General features: G+C 50.9%; 5 protein-coding genes across 6 annotated transcripts; 4 read left to right on the top strand and 1 right to left on the bottom strand.

Moving 5' to 3' along the window:
* Positions 1 to 82: 82 nt before the first annotated feature.
* On the top strand, positions 83 to 8,062 carry MDN1_1 (AAA ATPase midasin; the record flags this gene model as incomplete). The annotated part of the gene is made up of 1 exon (XM_066119221.1): positions 83 to 8,062. The coding sequence occupies one exon, from the start codon at positions 83 to 85 to the stop codon at positions 8,060 to 8,062; it is 7,980 nt and encodes a 2,659-aa protein (XP_065975858.1).
* Positions 8,063 to 8,633: 571 nt separating this feature from the next.
* On the top strand, positions 8,634 to 11,027 carry MDN1_2 (AAA ATPase midasin; the record flags this gene model as incomplete). Its single annotated transcript, XM_066119222.1, has 1 exon — positions 8,634 to 11,027. The coding sequence occupies one exon, from the start codon at positions 8,634 to 8,636 to the stop codon at positions 11,025 to 11,027; it is 2,394 nt and encodes a 797-aa protein (XP_065975859.1).
* Positions 11,028 to 11,238: 211 nt separating this feature from the next.
* MDN1_3 (AAA ATPase midasin) lies at positions 11,239 to 14,421 on the top strand (the record flags this gene model as incomplete). The annotated part of the gene is made up of 1 exon (XM_007808786.2): positions 11,239 to 14,421. The coding sequence occupies one exon, from the start codon at positions 11,239 to 11,241 to the stop codon at positions 14,419 to 14,421; it is 3,183 nt and encodes a 1,060-aa protein (XP_007806977.2).
* A 675-nt stretch (positions 14,422 to 15,096) lies between these two features.
* Positions 15,097 to 16,662, top strand: J3458_007145 (uncharacterized protein). Its single transcript, XM_066119223.1, has 4 exons — positions 15,097 to 15,504; positions 15,575 to 15,590; positions 15,688 to 15,741; positions 15,839 to 16,662. The coding sequence occupies exons 1-4, from the start codon at positions 15,234 to 15,236 to the stop codon at positions 16,341 to 16,343; spliced, it is 846 nt and encodes a 281-aa protein (XP_065975860.1). The 5' UTR covers positions 15,097 to 15,233; the 3' UTR covers positions 16,344 to 16,662.
* Positions 16,436 to 19,557, bottom strand: J3458_007146 (uncharacterized protein). Of its 2 annotated transcripts, XM_007808784.2 has the most exons (2): positions 18,374 to 19,557; positions 16,436 to 18,323 (listed from the first exon to the last, which is right to left on the bottom strand). In XM_007808784.2, the coding sequence occupies exons 1-2, from the start codon at positions 18,564 to 18,566 to the stop codon at positions 16,669 to 16,671; spliced, it is 1,848 nt and encodes a 615-aa protein (XP_007806975.2). In that variant the 5' UTR covers positions 18,567 to 19,557; the 3' UTR covers positions 16,436 to 16,668. The 2 variants fall into 2 exon arrangements, with proteins under 2 accessions (XP_007806975.2, XP_065975861.1); XM_066119224.1 differs by having other exon boundaries at positions 16,454 to 19,557.
* Positions 19,558 to 19,625: the final 68 nt, after the last annotated feature.

Here is a 19,625-nt window from a genome sequence, read left to right on the forward strand (position 1 = left end):
CCTTTTGGAAAGTCTTATTACGGCATGGAGACTTTTGAATTTTGATTTCAGGACTTATAGCCCTCTTGCATCAGCTTCATGCATGCAAACTCTGTTCCAGCATGAGAGCCTACCAGTCAGATACCTTGCCATTCGGGTATTCTGCTTACTGCTACACGCGTCAGATTTCAAGCTCGAGGCTCTGGTTCATGAGCATGTTGGAAAGGAAGAGGCTGTGACCGGAAGTCTGGATGGCGCCTCGGTGGATTTTGGGTTTCTCTCACTGTATGAGCAGAACCGAGCGCAACGGGTGCTTGATTTACAAGCTCAACTGAAGTGTGAAGAAGATACTGGTGAGGAAAAAGAATGTTTGCAGACACTTACGCCGTACGTTGTCTCATATGGAGACATCTTGCTCCCTCGACCGCATGGCCCTGTTGGCGATCCCTCCTCACTCGTCATGACCAACACCACTACCAGAAATCTCGAACGTCTAGCGACCTTATTACGAAATGCGGATCCAATTCTGCTCTATGGAATGGCTGGGGTAGGCAAGACATCACTCATACGCGAAATCGCCACACAACTCGGCATGTACTCCAACATGGTCACACTTCACTTGAACGATCAAACAGACGCGAAGATGTTAGTGGGCTTATATGCAACGGACAGTAAACCAGGAAGCTTTCAGTGGCGGCCAGGTGTTTTGACGACTGCAGTCAAGGAAGGCCGATGGGTCCTGGTTGAGGATCTCGATAGGGCGCCAACAGAAGTGCTGAGCACTCTCCTTCCTCTAATTGAGCGCAAGGAGTTGCTTATTCCAAGCCGTGGAGAACAAATTAAAGCTGCCAGTAGCTTTCGACTCTTCGCTACCGTTCGAACATCACGAGGGCTAAATGGCCGGGAGAATTTACCGTCCCTAGTTGGTATGCGGTTTTGGCAAACCCTCTACACGGATCCCCTTACTCAGCCAGAGCTGGAAGAAGTCGTCATACAAACGTACCCTATACTCCGCAAATTTGTGCCAGGAATCCTCGCCGTTCACAGACGATTAGCTCAACTGGGTAGCAACGTCAGCCTCATGTCTCGTGGACGGAGTGTGATGGACCGCCAAGTCAATCTCCGCGATCTTTTGAAGTGGTGTCGCAGATTGAAGGAATGCTTGCTCACTGCAGGTTCTACAAATGGAGATGAGCCTATTAGCGAAACGACAAGAGACTGGATGTTCATGGAGGCATTAGACTGCTTCGTTGGCAGCTGTCCCGATGTTGAATTGGGTAGAGTCTTGACTTATGCAATTGCGGAAGAAATGCACTTGTCCAAAGATTGGGCAGACCACTATTTGTCTGCCAATATACCCCCTTTGGAAGAAAATGACCGTGCATTTTGTGTCGGACGAGCTCAGCTACGGAAGAAGAGACTACATTCCAGATTACAAAAGTCGAAACGCCCATTTGCAAGCACAGCTCACGCCAAAAGGCTGTTGGAGCAAATTGCGGTGGCAGTCAAGCTTGAAGAACCTGTACTGTTGGTTGGTGAAACAGGTATAGGCAAGACCACTGTTGTCCAGCAACTGGCCGATTCACTAGGTCATAAGCTCATTGCGGTGAATCTATCACAACAGAGCGAGGTTGGCGACCTGCTTGGCGGATTTAAGCCGGTCAATGTGCGCAGTCTTGCGGTGCCGCTGAAGGAGGAATTTGAGGACTTGTTTGCTGCCACGGGAATATCTGCATCCAAGAATCAGAAATACTTGGAGCAAGTTGGCAAATGCTTCGCCAAGTCACAGTGGTCAAAACTATCCAAGCTCTGGAGAGAGGCGCCGAAAATGTTCACCAAAATTGTGATTGAGCTTGAACGCAGCCAAGGAGACCAGGCAGAGGCTCGAGATGGCGATGCACAGCCCGCGAAGCGTCGAAAGACGCAGTCAAAGCTGCAAACGCTCCTAGAGCTGCGACCACGATGGGACTCCTTTTCACGGAATTTGGAACAATTTGATGTCCAGATATCCGGAGGGTCGGGGGCTTTCGCCTTCAGCTTTGTGGAAGGCAACCTCGTCAAAGCCGTTCGTAATGGCGACTGGGTGCTTCTGGACGAAATTAACCTTGCGTCTCCTGATACCTTGGAAAGTATTGCAGATCTCCTAACCGGCCCTAATGAGCGACCTTCGATTCTACTCTCAGAAACGGGAGAAATCGAGAAAATCGTGGCACATCCCGATTTTCGCATATTCGGCGCCATGAATCCTGCAACAGATGTCGGAAAACGTGACCTACCTATTGGTATTCGCTCACGTTTTACCGAGCTTTATGTCAAAAGCCCCGATACAGACCTGAAGGACCTTCTCACCATCATCAAGACTTATATGGGCAATACAAGCACAAAGAGTGACCAAGCTGCGGATGATATTGCGCGGCTGTACTTGAACACCAAGCGTATGGCCGAGGAAAGGAGACTGGTTGACGGCGCAAATGAAGTTCCTCACTTCAGTTTGCGAACATTGACCAGGGTCTTGAGCTATGTTGGTAACATTGCGCCGCTTTACGGTGTTCGCCGTGCACTGTACGAAGGCTTTTCTATGGGCTTTCTGACTTTGCTGGACAGAGACTCTGAAAAAATGTTGTTGCCACTAATCTATCACCACCTTCTGGACAAGCATGGCAATCCGCAGTCATTATTATCACAGCCCCCTAAGCACCCAAATGACGGTCGTCAATACGTCAAGTTTCAGAACAAAAACCGTGACCGCCATTACTGGTTGTTCCAAGGTGACCAGACTCCAATCAAACGAGACGACTACATCATTACCCCCTACGTTGAACGAAACCTTCTAAACTTGGTCCGAGCCACCTCGACAAGACGATTCCCTATTCTGATTCAAGGCCCAACATCCGCGGGCAAAACCAGCATGATCGAATATCTGGCCAATTTCACTGGTAACAAGTTCGTTCGCATCAATAATCACGAGCACACCGACCTTCAGGAGTATTTAGGGACTTACGTATCAGGCCCTGATGGAAAATTACGCTTCCAAGAGGGATTACTTGTTCAAGCTATGAGACAAGGTCATTGGATCGTGCTTGATGAACTTAACCTGGCACCTACCGATGTACTGGAGGCTCTGAACCGACTCCTGGACGACAATCGCGAACTTCTGATCCCTGAAACTCAGGAAATCGTTAGGCCTCACGAAAACTTCATTCTGTTTGCAACCCAGAACCCTCCTGGCCTGTATGGAGGTAGAAAAGTTCTTTCACGAGCCTTCAGGAACAGATTTTTGGAGCTTCATTTCGATGATATTCCTGAGGATGAACTTGAGTACATCCTCCAACAGCGGAGTCGAAACACCTCGCCGCCTGACTGTCGACGCATTGTGACGGTATACAAGGAGCTTTCTCGACTTCGGCAAACAAGCAGGCTTTTTGAGCAAAAGGATAGTTTCGCAACTTTGCGAGACTTATTCCGGTGGGCACTCAGAGAAGCCGATACGAGAGAAGACATTGCTGCGCACGGTTTTATGCTCCTCGCCGAAAGGGTCCGCAACGAGGAGGAGCGTATTGCTGTCAAAGGAGTTATCGAGAATGTCTTCAAAGTCAAATTGGACCCTCAAGAATTATACTCTGCCTCCAAAGCCCCTGAACTGAAGAATTTGACCCAGAAAGCAAATGCTCAAGGCGTGGTTTGGACTCATGCGATGCGGAGATTGTACGTACTAGTTTCTCGAGCTATTCGGAATAATGAGCCTGTTCTACTGGTTGGAGAGACGGGTTGTGGCAAGACTACAGTCGTTCAACTGCTCGCAGAAGCCCTCAACCAAGAACTACACATTGTGAATGCTCATCAAAATACGGAGACTGGAGACCTTATTGGGTCTCAAAGACCTGTCCGCAACCGTGGCGCCATTCTTGATGCCATACGCACAGATTTGATGATGGTCTTTGAATCTCTAGGCATGGAAATTGCAACGTCTGTGGAAGAAAATATGGAAAAGTACAAAACTCTCCCCCAAACAGTCATGGACACAGTGCCCCAGTCTATTCGCGACCGACTGGCAGGAAATGAGAGCAGGTCGAAGGCATTGTTTGAGTGGTCTGACGGCGCATTGGTCGAGGCCATGAGAGGTGGCTACTTCTTCTTATTAGATGAAATCTCGCTGGCGGACGATTCCGTGCTGGAAAGACTCAATTCTGTTCTCGAGCCCCAGAGAACGTTGCTTCTGGCAGAGAAAGGTATCGATAATTCTTTCGTTGTGGGTGCTGATGGATTTCAATTCTTTGCTACCATGAACCCGGGGGGTGACTTTGGCAAGAAAGAGCTTTCGCCCGCCCTACGAAATCGATTCACGGAAATCTGGGTACCCCCTTTGTCCGAAAGCGAAGACATATACGATATTGTCAAGACCAAACTTGTAGATGGATCCAAGCATCTGGTTGATGCCATGGTTGACTTCGCGTCCTGGTTCGCTAGGAAATTTCGGTCCATGGCGACGAGTGCGTTCTCTGTTCGAGAAATTCTGGTTTGGGTCCAGTTCATCAATAGCTTCAAGGCCAACGATCCCATCATCTCGTTCGTCCACGGTGCATCAGCCATCTTCGTCGACAGCATCGGTGCCAATCCTTCAGCCATGCTAGCCACTGATCTGAAAACTGTCAACGCCCAAAGATGGGAGTGTCTGAACAAGCTGGGCGAACTCATCGGCCAGGACGTATCAAAAATCTACCCGACGGAGCCGATGCTTTCAATAACGGATAATCTCCTGTCCATTGGTGACTTCAGCATACCGCGTGATCCAACGGGCTCTGCAGACCCTACTTTCGCATTCCATGCCCCTACAACGCGACTCAATGCGATGAGAGTCGTTCGAGCACTGCAGATGAGAAAGCCAATTTTACTCGAAGGCAGTCCTGGTGTAGGCAAAACAACGCTGGTTGCCGCATTGTCCCAGGCATGTGGCCGACCACTGACAAGAATCAACTTGTCCGACCAGACTGACTTGATGGATCTTTTCGGTACCGATGTCCCTGTCGAGGGTGAAGAAGCTGGAAATTTCGCGTGGCGAGACGCTCCTTTTCTCCAAGCAATGCAAAAGGGCGAATGGGTCCTTCTAGATGAGATGAATCTTGCATCACAGTCTGTTTTGGAAGGCTTGAACGCATGTCTCGATCATCGTGGTGAGGTGTACATCTCCGAGCTCGACCAGGTTTTCCAGAGGCACCCCGACTTCCGCTTGTTCGCAGCTCAGAACCCTCACCACCAAGGAGGTGGTCGCAAAGGTCTGCCAAGCTCTTTTGTGAATCGTTTTATCGTCGTCTATGCGGATGTCTTCAAAGACGAGGACCTGAAACTCATTGCCTCCCACAACTTCCCTCAGCTTAGTGAAGATGTCATAGCTCATTTAATTGAGTTTGTGTCCAGGCTCGAGCACCAGATTGTGGTCGAAAAAACGTTTGGCTCTCAAGGGGGCCCCTGGGAGTTTAATCTTCGCGACGTGCTAAGATGGCTACACCTTTTGAGGTCCTCCGATCCCTTTCTCAAAACTGCCCAGATGGACGATTTCCTTGACATTGTTGTCAGGCAACGATTCCGCACATCGAGAGATAGGGTAGAGGTGGACAAGTTATTTGCCCGTGTCATTGGATGGGAACCACGAGCCCACAATCACTTTCATAACTTGAACTCACAGTTCGGTCAAATAGGTTTTGCTGTATTACCCAGGAACTTGAATGTACAACCCGAGGGTTTGCCGAACATCAATATCGTTCCTCGGCTTGCTGAACTGGAATCTATCATGACTTGTGTGAAACAGAACATTCCATGCATCTTGGGGGGTCCTTCAGGATATGGCAAGTCATCTTTGCTGAGCTATGTTGCTGCCCTGTCTGGTAAACGGCTCGTGGTGTTTCCAATGAACGCAGATATCGATACCATGGACCTCGTTGGTGGTTTTGAGCAAGCTGATCCTCTCAGGGAAGTCAATGCAGCCCTGGTTGATCTTTGCGAATACCTGCAAGATTCCGTCATGACTCTCGTCCCATCAGCCGCTCCTGGAGAAGTTTTGCATTTGTTGCATCTTCTTCACAGACACAACGGTGACAATGACAGCCTTACGGCTATCCTGATCTCGATCAAATCCTTGCTCGAACATGTTTCGTCCGATACTGAGGTGGGGGTAGCCCTCACCAGGGTGAAACAATTATTGGAAGGTCCTCTGGTCCTTGCGAACCCACGATTCGAGTGGCTGGATGGTGTTATTGTCAAGGCTTTGGTCACTGGTCAGTGGCTTGTTTTGGATAATGCCAACATGTGCAACGCCTCTGTTCTGGATCGACTCAACTCCCTCCTGGAGCCTAATGGATTTCTGAGCATCAATGAGCATTGTGACTCAGATGGAAAACCAAGAATCATCAGGCCCCATCGAGATTTCAGGATCTTCCTTACGATGGATCCTAAATACGGCGAGCTCTCGCGTGCCATGAGAAACCGGGCTATCGAGATTCATATTAATTCTCCTCCACCAGAATCGGTGCCGTGCCTGGACAAAGTTTCCGCCATCGAAAGCGGACTTCAGCGATATCATGATTCAAGGCTGTCATCAAATGCCGCTGCTGGCGATATTTCGATAGACACATCCCAACTTGCCGTGGACAACCTGTCCCTGGATGACATGGCACTTCTTGATCGGTTTGTGAATCAAGGCACCACTGTCGAGACTTTGCGCTCTGCCTCCACTGATTTGCTCCAGTTTCTCCAGACAAATCAAGGGTCTCATATCTTGCGCAATATAATGCAACTCTACGCAAGACTTTCGTGCGATACTATCGCGGACTTTCCCCAGGCGCTGCCTATTCATCCATTGAATAATCAAATTGCGATTAAGTTGCTTGAGAACGAAACATCAGCGCACTGGATGGGAACGTGTTATGAGACCTCTCGCCGTCTGCATCGTATCCGTCAAATCATCATGAAACACCACAGCCAAGCTCAGACTGCGAAACTAGGCTCCTTGAGTCGCTTACAACGATCTCTCATCAGCGACCGGGTTGCTGCTGTATCTAAAGACTCCACCGTTAAGCTTGCAGGATTCCTCTCGTCGATAATGGCCTGCATTGAGAGATACCTGGATCAGGCGGTAGACTCAACCGAAAGTTTTCTCGCAAGACGTCACCTTCTTGAGATCCTTGGGCTTTATCTTGAGTTGACAATTTGTCTGTCTTCGAGCCATGAGTTTGATGAGGCCTACTTTCAGGCCCACATTGGCCTTGGTATAAGAAAACTTGAGGAATTTAGCCAGATGATGACGGGGGATACCGACTCTACTTTCCTGTCCCTGGCCCTTGGCCAACTGCGGAGTGACTTTAACTCTGGCTTCCAGCTGTCCACTGGTTTGAGCATGGAGGTCCTGTGGAACACGTTCAGACCCATCCCCATTGCGAACAAGGCTGTTTTCGATCGCTCAGTTGAAGTCGACCAACTGGCCGCGAGATTTGATACCCTTAGGTGGAAGGCATCTGCTTCCATCTTCGACTTGTCCAAAGCTCAGCAAACTCTGGCAACGGCTTACAGGATTGTCAGAGATGACTCTGTTCCTGCCGAACAACTTGTGGCAGATCTGACTACGGCAATTCAAGACCTCGAAACCCGCATTGGACAAGAAGCGCAAGAGACGGTCCCGTTTTTTGCGAGTGAATGTGAGAACCTGAGACAGTTGTTCATGCTTCGATCCTTGGCCAGTGACTCGCGGACTCCCGAGCTCGATAACCAATTAGTCATTTTGTCAAACCTACCTACCAAGGCCATTATGACGCTTGCTAGCGCCTCTGATAGAGCATTCAATCTACAGTCTCTTTCTTACTTGGCTCACCAGAGCGTCTTTTCTTGGGACGGTAAACTGACTACATCTTTGTGGCAGAAACTTCATGGCTTGCGGAACGTCAATCTGAGCTCTTTGGCTCTTCTGGAGACAGAACTGCCCGTTGTTGGGAAGCATTTAACTAGATTAAGTCCAGAAATTTCAGCAGATCCTCTTGTCAATCTTAATGATCTGCTTCGGAGATTGATGTTGGAACGCCTTTGGAGCCCATGACTCCCCACTGCAGGACACCCTGAGTGCTATATTCTCGCAGGCTGAGGCCAATATCAGCTCGATTTCCACGGTTGCTGTGGATGGGCTCGGTTCCAATACCGCTTTTAACGATCTTCTTCAAGATATTGAAGCTGTACATCTTCGACAAGCCACAGCGGATCATTTCATTCCGTCGGTTGCGGGAATTATTGCCTCGAAAGCCAATCCAAATAAAGCCGCCTATTTTTCGGCTCTTGCATGGCTTCAATTCAGCATTGGTTTAGTCAAGCTCTACGTTCCCGACCGCATCTTCGATCCCCAGCTCCAGCCGAAAGTGGAACTCAAGTTCTTTGAACAGCTCGAGGCTTCATTGCAGGGAAAGCTAGCCGCGTTGAAGGCCTTTCAAACCAGCTTCACGGGACAAGAAACAAGCGCCAGGATTCAATTGATCCATCTACAGCTTGATAAGCTTGGTCCGGCACCAAAGGAAATCCAGCCTGTCTTCCGCCCTGAGAGATCCGAGCTCCACCAACTTCATGCTGAATTCTCAAATATCCTGAAGACAATCACCGGGTCCAGTCTATCCGGCGTTATGAAGGGCCTCAACTCGGAATCAGACGACGGGGTTGCAGGTGCTCTACATCTAATTCGGGAAAATGTTTCTCGATTGGTAGATCGCCTTTCTTCCCGGTTTGAAGCATATCAAGATATGGGACGACCTACTGTCAACATTCTTCGTTGTCTTTTAGTTGGTCTCTCGCTCTGCGACACTTCCAAGGCTGCGAATCTAGAGCCATCTGCTTTGCAACTCGTAGAATCCACACCATTTTTCGGCTTCAAGACACAGGATGTCTCGTCCGACCGCGTAGGGACCAAATCATTTGAATTCCTCAGTCTGATGAGCGCAAATGTGGCGGTCGGTGGTCTCCAAGGTCTCTCCTCGGCCAATCGAGAGGCTGTGTTCGAATGTTTCCACAGCTTCTACGATGACTGGAACAAAAAACTCGATGCTGACAGGAAAGCTGAGGCGGCACGAACTAGCATGTATCGCTTCCGGGGCACTCTTGAAGATGAAGAGGAATTTGATGCGATCGAGTTCAACGAGCTATTTCCCACCTTCGATGACGAAGATTCCACTGTTCGCAAGGATATTAAGCCAGACCAAGTTCGAGATACATCGTTGAAGGTGGCGGATTCGCATCGCAGAATCTTTTTTGAGCGACAAGACCCTCAGGATGCACTTCGAGAATCATGCATGGCCACCGGTCAACGCGTCGTTAATGAGCTGCAAGACTACACATATATCGATCGGAGTATCAACTCGAATATGTTGGCAAGCACACTGCTTCTTCTGGGCGAGAAGATGGACGAGCTACAATCCTCATCTTCTACGAAGACGTACAACTTCTACACCGATGCCAGCTTAGCTGAAGCACGGCAGCTTGTTTCTTTGACCCACCAGATCAAGGCTCGCTTCCGCGAGCTGCAACTTGTAGATGAGATTGGTCACATGCAGCCTTTGGCTGATGTGATTCGATCTTGCGACAAGCTCTTGGAACAAGTCCATGGGGAGCCGTTGGCCAAGCTTCTACCAAAGGTCGAACAGCTGCATGCTCACGTTTACGAATGGCAATTTGGAGGATGGGCTAGCAAAAAATACGCGGTCCTTTCCCTTCACGACTCGCTTACCGACACTGTCATTCGATGGCGACGTCTCGAGCTTTCAACATGGGCGAACCTCTTCGATATGGAGCAGAAAAAATGCCAAGAAGACGCTTATTCTTGGTGGTTCGTCGCTTACCAAGCCGTAGTTGCTGTTCCACTAACCATGGTAGACTCGCGTTCCGAAATGCAAGCCTATGCCAAGTCGTTGGTCGAGAATCTGGAATTGTACTTTTCAAGCTCCATTGTTGGCCAGTTTAAACCTCGCGTTGCCCTGCTCCGTCAACTATTGAGCCACCTCAACATGTTGGCGCAAGATTATCCTGCTTTAGATACTATTTGCGTAGCGGTGGACAACTTTGTGCACTATTACACGCGATATGAAAAGACGGCCGAGGAGGCCATCCAGAAAGGCCGAACCCCAATCGAGAAGAAGATGAAAGATGTTCTTCTCATGGCAAGCTGGAAAGATACCAATATCAATGCCCTTCGGGAGAGTGCCCGCAAATCTCACCAGAAGCTGTTCCGGCTGATTCGAAAATTCCGAGGAGTTTTAGGCCAAGAGATGAAGATGTTTATGGCGCAAGGGCTTCCTGATGAGAGTTTGACCATCGGGACAAGTATGGAATCTGAACCCGTTGCATCGGACCTGCCAATGGTTAAAATAGAGGCGCTGGATGCAATGCTACCTGGGTGGCTTCCGGATCATAAGAGGCTTGCCAATCTGCCAAAGACCATCTCCGTGATGAGGAAGATCACATACAGTCCCGATATGTCAAGCAACATGTCAAACCTTGTTCTGGATTTTGTCACTGAGCTGAATACGTCAATGGCTGAGTTGCGTAAGGAGACGCCATCAATTCTCAATGACGAAAACAAGGACCAAGTTAGGCATCTCAAGACAAGAAAACGAAAACTCTTTGCGGATACGCTACGAGATCTCCGAACGATGGGGCTACAGCATAATTTATCACAAGATAAGTTGGCGGAGCAAAATTCACTGGCTGTTGTTCTGTCGTCACTCACGGCAGTCAAGTCCCCCGATTCAGCAGCAGCGAAGGAAGCCGAGTACTATTTGCACAAAACGTTAGATCTTGCGCCGAGGGCTAGAGAGGCTTCTCGAGAACATTCTGATGATCTCACTGGTGCTGAGGTGGCAAGAAGTATAGGGTTCGTTGAGGGTTTGATTAGCTTCAACCTCACCCAACGTCAGAGCCTTGGCGCCGCTAGTCAACTCCGGGAAAGTTTGCAGCAGGCAATTCAGGAATTCAAAAATCTGGGCAGCGCTGCGAAGAACGGTACGGCTTCTTCACCAAAGATTTGACGGCGACTGGACACACTTGGTGCAATGGCTTGGTCATGGCATTAAATTTGCTATCCGTCTTATTGAGATACACGGAAAAATTGGAAACATTGATAATAAGGCCGTGGTCCTGGAATTGCAGGAGTGGGCAACGCGCATGGCAACTAGATCTGCAGCGGCTACAACCTTGGTGCAGTTGCCCGTTGGAATCAGTTCAGTGGCACATGACAAGATGAGAGAAGATGTATTAAAAGATTTGGATGAGATTGATCACAGAATTGGTCAATTGGTTGAAATTCGTGAAGATTTGGCATTCATTCTTTCTCATCTTAAAACCTGGACCAAGACTGAATCCGAAAGCCACGACAATTCTATCGGAGACACAACCTTGGATACATTCGCCAACGCCGTGTCCAGTCTGGCTGACACAGTACTTGTCGCGATTGAAACTGCCAAGAGGAAGGGTGTTGTCGTTCCCAGAGAGCCTGGCGAGCCAGGCTGGTTAACGAAACATTGTGAGGCCTTCTTTGCCATGATCAACCAGTTGCGGATGAATAACGTGGAGCGAACAGTCCGCCGTTGTACTGATATGATACGACAAATTCAACTTGACGACGGGCAAACAAGCACCGCAGCTGCGTGTATCATCAACCTTGCTTCCCCGATACTGGACCAGTTCTTGACGCTTTGCTCGCGTTCCATCGGTCAGGGGTTGGAAATGCACCGCGCCTCAGCACACATGGCATACAATTTGACCAAGGCTTTTAATCAGATTGTTTCCCAAGGTTTCTGCACACCTCAGGAAAAGTCGGACGAAATATCGGGTGATGCTGGACAACTAGAGGCTGGCACTGGTCTGGGCGACGGGGAGGGTGCACAGGACATCAGCAAAGACATTCAACCTGATGAAGATCTTACGGAATTGGCTCAAGAAGCCAATAAGGAGAAGAATGAAGATATCCAAGACGAAAAGGACGCAGTGGACATGGCAGACGAAGATCTGGAAGGAGAACTGGGCAGCGTTGCTGGAGAAGATGAGGACGAAGGTTCCCAGAAAGGTGATGAGACAGAGGAAGAGGAGAATGACATGGATGAAGAGGCTGGTGATGTTGATGACCTTGATCCTACGGCAGTCGACGAGAAGATGTGGGACGGCAATGATGATGATAATGCTGACAAAGACCAACAAGGAAACGAAGCGAAGGGTCAACAACAAGATGACGAGCAAATGGCAGCCGATGAGGATATAAAGCAAAAGGATGCCGAGAAGGAGCCTGAAGTTCGTGAGGAGAAAGAACAGCCCAAGGAAGGAGAAGAGGAAGAAGAGGCTGAAGCTGAGGAAGAAGATGTACATGCCCAAGAGGAGTTGAATCGGCAAGACCAAAATGTCCAGGAGACTGACGCGCTTGAACTTCCCGAGGACATGGAACTAGATTTTGACGACAAAGAGGAAGTCTCAGATGACGATGACTTGGACGACCTATCCGACCCTGAAGGCGAGGCCGACCAGCCTGAAGAGCAACCAGCTGAGAAGGATGAAATTGGTGAGGATATGGAGGATGCAGCGGGACAGCAGTTGAAGGAAGAAGCTGGAGAAGTCGAAGATGAGATCAGCGAGGACGAGGAGGAAGTCCCCGCTGGTGCTGATGAAGTGAAGGACGAAGTGGAATCTGATGTGGACGACGAAGCAGAAGAGGAAAGCCAGGAAGAAACGGCTCACGATGTGACCCAACCTCCACAGGACAATGCAAATACGGATGTTGACAATGCCGCTCCCAGCGACGTCAAGAGCACTGGATTGGATCAAAATCAACAGTCAATGGATATTGACGACAAATTCCAAGCGCAAGCGGCACAACAGGAGCAAGGAGATATGGGAGATGGTGCAGCCGACCAAGACACCAGTGCGGGTAGCAAAGGCGCTACGTCTCGGTCAAACGAAACTGTAGACAAGAGTCAACAAGAAGACGACGACGAAAATTCCTCAAGGAGCGACCCGTTTCGCAAATTGGGCGATGCGTTGGAGAAGTGGCATCGTCAGAATGCAGATATCATGGATACGAACCAGGAAGACACCAATAATCAGAAGGCAGACGAAAGAAAAAATGCTGAACAGGGCCGACAAGAGTACCAGCACTTGCAGAACGACGAGGCAGCCGCCGATACGCAAGCAATGGGAAATGCCGAGGAAGATGAGGTGCAGCCTATTGATGAGGCCATGGCTATCGATGACGAAGGCGAGAAGGACGACCCGACAAGCAACCGAATGGAAGAGGACGCAGATGATGAAGCCAAGGAGGCACCAGACAAAATGGATCTTGGAGATTCTGGGGAGACTCTCGAGGCAGAAAATAGCAAAGAAGCAGATGATGGTCGGACAGGCGTACAAACTCGACAGGGCAACTACAACCGAGAAAAAACACCATCTGAAGCAGATGGCGGAGTTGCAGAAGATGGCGAGCCGGACGATGGGCCGATTGAGGAAACATCGGAACAGCTGTCTACAACGCACATTTCCGATGAAGCACGGGTTCTTCGCGACTACGGAGAGTGTCTTCAGCAGTGGACAGAGTTCCAGACCAAGTCTCATGCGCTTTCATTGAACCTGACTTCTCAGCTGCGGCTCATTCTGACGCCGTCTCAGTCCACCAAGCTTTCGGGGTCGTTCAGGACCGGAAAGCGACTCAACATCAAACGCATCATCCCATACATCGCGTCCAGCTACAAGCGTGATAAGATTTGGATGCGGCGTGCCATCCCGACCAAACGAACGTACCAGATTCTCCTCTGCGTGGATGACAGCAAGAGCATGGGAGAGTCCTCGTCGGGAAGCTTGGCCATGGAATCGCTGGTGATGGTGTCGAGGTCTCTGACCATGCTAGAGGCCGGGCAGGTTGGCGTGGTCGGGTTCGGCGGCGATGTCTTCACGGCTCACGAGCTCACAGACCCGTTCGCCTCGGACGCCGGCGCCAAGGTGCTGCAAAAGTTCAATTTCGACCAGGACAGCACCGACATTGCGCTGCTCATCCGGCAGACGATTGACAAGTTCCGCACGGCGAGGCAGCAATCTGGAGGCAATTCAGATCTGTGGCAGCTGGCTTTGATTCTGTCAGACGGACTGACGCCGTCTCCGGCGCACGAGGCGATCCGCAGGCTTCTGCGTGAGGCCATGGAGGAGAGAATCATGATTGTCTTCATCATCATGGACGACACTGGCAAGAAGAAGGGCGACAGCGTGCTGGAGCTCAAGGAGGCCAAGTTTGTCAAGGACGACAACGGGGAGAGCAGGGTGGTGCTTAAGCCGTATCTGGACACTTTCCCCTTCCAGTACTACTTGATTGTACACAACTTGGAGGAGTTGCCGACTGCACTGGCGGGCCTGTTGAGGACGTGGTTTGCCGAGGTCACGTCTTGATTTTGGGCGTAGGCAAGGATATACCGGCATTGCGTGGAGTTTTTCGTATGTCTGTATGGTTTAGTTTGCATTGCTTGGAGTTTGGGCGTCTAGACAATGAGTAGGTGGATATACAGGACGTTATGCAATCAAGTTTGCCCATCACAAAAAGGATTTTGTTACCTCGGACGTGAAGTGTTAAAAAAAACCACCTACTTGTGCGCCTGGCCATGGTAATACTCATGGACTGGCAACAATTGCAGCGAAACAACGGGCGAGCCACCGCCACCAAGTAGAGCATCAATTCCCAAGAAGCAGCTACATATCCAAATACCTAGCTAGTACCCAGTACCCAACCTGCAATGGGCATGCCGCTCAGCTAAATTATTCACATGGACATGCGTGCAGTGGTGGCGATGCCCGTCGGATGCCAACGAGAAAAGATCAAATGACGCACTCAACGGCTCAGCTTGCCAGGGGCAATTGCACGCATAACTACCACGTCAGCTGCACATGCACATGCCTTTCAACATGGCCGTAACTACTGCCTTGGCCTGCAAAAGCAAACAAGGCCGCGCGACCCAATCAAACAAGCCGCCTTCTCCCCAGTGCCCCTCTCCACCCCCCGCAATCATCCCATTCACCTCCGTCGATGTCCACTAGCCATCGCAAACACTGGCTACATATCTAGCTGGCATTTCTCGCATCAACCCGCTGCAGCCCTGTGTCGCCAACCAACGACCAATTCGTCCGTCGTCGAAACCTGGCAAATAAATTAGAGAAAGAGAAGGAAAAAAAAAAGATATATCGAGGAATACGGGGCCGTCACGGGGATGAATTCACTTCACGCGACGCAGCGCATCCTCCTCACCTCCGCTCCGTTCGTCCCATGCTCGTCGTCCGCGGCCGCTCGCTCCATCCACCCTCGCCGCCTCCCGCATCCTCGGCACTTTACTGCCCCTCCCCGCCGTCCCCGCCGCGCTCCTTCCACCTCGACGGCCAACTTCACCCCTCCGACATCGTCGTCCTGTAATCCGAGAGCGCTCCTTTCGCGCCAGCTTCGCAACATGGCTGGTCCTGCCGCCCCTACAGAGCTGCGGTTCAGTAAGTCCCTCCACGCGGTCAATCGACCTCACCGCGCCGGGCCGTCTGGCTAATCGTCTCCGTCGCGCAGAGAACCCCGCCGTCCTGTTCGTCACCTCTCTGCCCGACCTTGTTCTCGACGCGCGCGCTCGCGTGACGAGCGCAGCACCGGGACACGACACACCCCGTACTGACGAGCCGCAGGGTCTGCGATCTCCAGGAAAAGTTCCGCAATGCCATCTACGAGTTCGACAGCATGTAGGCCCCCCCTTCCCCCCCAACGTCTCCCCCGTCGCCGCTGGCCATCATGACCAGCGACGCTGAAGAAGCCTCAGAAAAACTAACACCAAGGCAGTGTGGCCACCACCACCAAGCTGCTCACCTTCGCCAACGCCGTCAACATCCCCGTCCACGCAACAACCCAGACGGCCGCCAAGCTCGGCCCTACCGTCCCCGCGCTCGCCTCCCTCCTCCCCTCGGCGCCGCACGACAAGACCAAGTTCTCCATGCTCATCCCCCCGCTGGCTGCCGCCCTGCCGCCCGGCTCGCGCGTCGCCCTCGTCGGCATCGAGTCCCATATCTGCATTACCCAGACGGCCCTGGACCTCCGCGACGCAGGCCACTTCCCCTACGTCATTGCCGACGCCGTCAGCAGCTGCAACAGGACAGAGGTCATTATTGCCCTCGACAGGTTGCGTGCCGAGCACGGCGTCACCGTCACGTCTTCCGAGAGCTGGATGTACGAGTGTACGGGCGATGCTTCCAACCCGGCCTTCAAGACCTTGATTACCGTCGTCAAGGGTGCCCTTGCCGACACCCAAAAGGTGCTCGAGTCGTTGCCACCGACTTCCAAGATTTAGAATGACTTGTTAGATTTTTTTTCTTTTGTCTCATGTTGCGTATTTGCAAAAATACCACGTCTTTCACACTGCCGCGGATTTAAACTTAGGCATATTTTGGTAGAGAACTTCTGTTGATTTATTTCTACACTTCCTGCATCATGAGGTCGTGGCTGTAATTGCTTCTGGCCTGATTCCGTTGCGTCTTAATTCTCAATGTGAATTACCTCCTCTACATGGGACCCTCTGCTCCTGGCCCTCTTCCAAAATAAAAAAAAGAATCAACGGCACATATTGTAAGCATAAACAATGGACAAAGCTAGAGCAAACCTTTAACACATAGCAATCACCCTCCTGCTGGCGAAGTCTTGGAAACCTTGGTGGCCGGGGTCATCCACGAGAATGCAGAAGCCACTCCAACTGGGTTGGCAGATCGCGGCAGTGCTGCGCCCTTTTGATTCTCTCGATTCGAACTCTCCATCTTGAGCTCTGCACCTGAGCTGACGGACCGTTTAACGTCCCAACGATTGGCCGCGCCGACGCCGCCACCGTCACCGTTCAGGCTGACCTGGCTCTTGCGTCTGCCTTCAGTGGAGAATTTGGGCGGCAGGGGTGGCTCATATGAAGCACCCGTTCGGGCGGAATTGGAGTTTGATTTTAGAGGTTTCAATACCTTCATGTTACGGCCACTGCGACCGGCCGGTTGGTAGCCGCTCAGAGGGCCCGTCTCTCGCTGTGTCCCATCTGGCCCAGCGCCAGCGCCTTGTCGCCACGAACCCCATATCCCAGTAGAGGTTGATGATGACTCCCGTCGGGACACCTCTGAAGCGCTCGTGTCATCTTTTCCGCTTGTTTCGGAATAATTCGCTTCTCGCCCGTGGTTGTCACTATCGCCGCCATATTCAAAAGTTGCTTGCCGCTCCTCTGATTTATGAGACTCCATATCCGACTCATCAGGTGATATTGGCTGAGTAGGCGCCGCTTTTTCGTGGAGCGCTCCTGGAGAAGGTGCGCCACTCCTACCATTATTCGAGACCCTGCTGTCTCCTAGAACAAATGGTGTTGCCGTCGCATTCAATTTAGGCTTTTCCGGTGCCATGCTCGTCGTGTATATATACCGGAAAGCATTCTCATCCTCAGGCCGTACAAACGGAACACGCAGCCGTTCTTGTTCATTTCCATACAAGACCATGGTGTTTTGTGAAAATAGTACGTCGGCTGAGTGAGCCCTCAAGGCATCACTTCCAATATATATGCGAATACCCTTACGATCGCCAATGGTGCTGGACTGCTCGTTTCCCATAACCTCGAACGCGACCGCCATGGAAGGAACTCCCCCTGTTGAGCTTCCATTGTGGTTTTCGTGTCGCGTAACAACTGCTTCGGCCAGATATACATTGAGTCTGATTCGATCAACTCCGTCAACGTCTCGTTCAACTTCCCTTAAGAGATCGAGTTCTTTAAGCAAAGATGAATCGATGACGGACTTTTGCGACCCGGTGCAAACGTCTGCGTACAAGAGAGTGCCGTGGGCGAAGTTTGTAGTGAGCCAGCATCGAACGATCGATGGCACGGTGCCTAGTACATAGAGAGATACCGGTGGGCCGGGTATCTCAAACGAGGAAGAGTCGTCATCACCCCCTGCGTAGTTGGTATCAAGGCCCAGGCTACTGGCCCGACCAGATGCCACTGAATGGTGTGAGTGAACTGAGTGGCCGGCAGAGCTGTGTCTCCCATCAGATTTGTGGGACAAAGTGCGTTCCATCATAAGGCCGCTGCCAGGTCGTAAAGGCCCAAAGTCGCCCGAATGCCGGTTGCTTTGGCCACCCCAGCTGGAGCCATGCAAGGCGCTTTCATCAAACCTAACACTATTAGCTCGCGAAGCCGCACCCCGTCGCACAGGCTCCTCTTCAGCTGGGCCGAGATGGAGAGAACCAAGCAGTTGTTCACCATGCTCATCCAAGTCATCGAAAACATCATTGTGTGGCGTTTGGACAGGCCCTGTAGTCTAGTCAGCACTTTTATCTAGCCAATTTCAACGGTTTACATACCTTGGTGTGGCGTACCGCCTAAAATTCCGGGAAACGGGGAATTCCACACTGACTTCAAAGCGGAATCATCCGCACTGCGTTTCTCTAGTCTCAACAGCCGCTCCGCGTGATTGCTCTGGGTATATTGAACTTGTTTCACCTCCATCTGTAGGTTATACAGATCATCACGCGAGATGGGAAACCGAGTATCCATTCTTCGAAAAATACTTTTGGCGCAACACAAAGTAGGATGCGCCAGGTCATGCCAGATTGGAAGATGTCATCAGTGTCTTGGCTGGTCGAATGGCGTATGAAGACAAATGAGCGAGTGAACGAAAATATTTGTTGACAGGGTCTTGATGTACAGTACTCTTGTAGAATTGCCCCCGTCACCCAGACAAATCGAATACTGAGTATACTAACAGAGTCGTTTGGTGCCTGGCTGAACTTCCTTCTCTCTTCAAGACGACTCCACCCCACGCATCGTCAGGTCGAGACCTACGAGTGGCCCTGCAGCGCCGGTGGCGATGGCCTTGCGCAAGCGCAACGGCTGCACAACTTCCAAATACTCTGATGTCACTGATCCGTGTTTATTGAAATGCTAGGACCGTTGGGACTCTAGGGATATCAGGATGTTGCGCCAACCAAAGTACACTAGACGTGGATATATTTTCGAGGGTATCCGTTATCGTTGAATGTCTGGGAACTGAAGTGTGTTGGATGCACTACTTGGCAAATTATTGATGATTCGAGAGTACGGAATTTGATAGGATGCTGCTTGGTCGTGTCTGACAGTCGGATGCCGGGGGCGATTTATGGTTCTGATGAGTTCGTGACAGGAGCTGGAACGAATTGGAATGCGCCGAGTTGATGGGTATCGAGGCGAGGCCAGGTGGATTTTCAGTTACTAGAGAGTTTTGGAGTGTTCAATCGAATATAATCTCGGTAGAGTCGCGTTTTTGCAGGCTCTGGTGAATAGGGAAAGTGGTTACAGAGGTTGGTGTTAAAGCGCTGCCGGGAGATGGAGGGATGAAGTTGAACGGTGATGAGTTAACACGGCCACGAGTCTGGTGCTCGATAGGTTGGCCAAGTGCTGAAAAGTGATGGCTTAAGTTTCCCCCCTTCCTGCCTGCTCCTCCCTGGCCCCTGTGGGTAAATTCGCGCTAAACTGAGACAGGCCAACGAGTGGAAGGAACCATTGGCAGGAACGGTTCCGGAAGCTGCATGTTCCTGCTGTCTACATTTTTCAGGTGGCGCGGGTACCTGAGGTACA

This window comes from Metarhizium acridum, assembly GCF_019434415.1.
Source record: "Metarhizium acridum strain ARSEF 324 chromosome Unknown scaffold_72, whole genome shotgun sequence".
In the NCBI taxonomy this organism is placed as follows: Eukaryota; Fungi; Ascomycota; class Sordariomycetes; order Hypocreales; family Clavicipitaceae; genus Metarhizium; species Metarhizium acridum.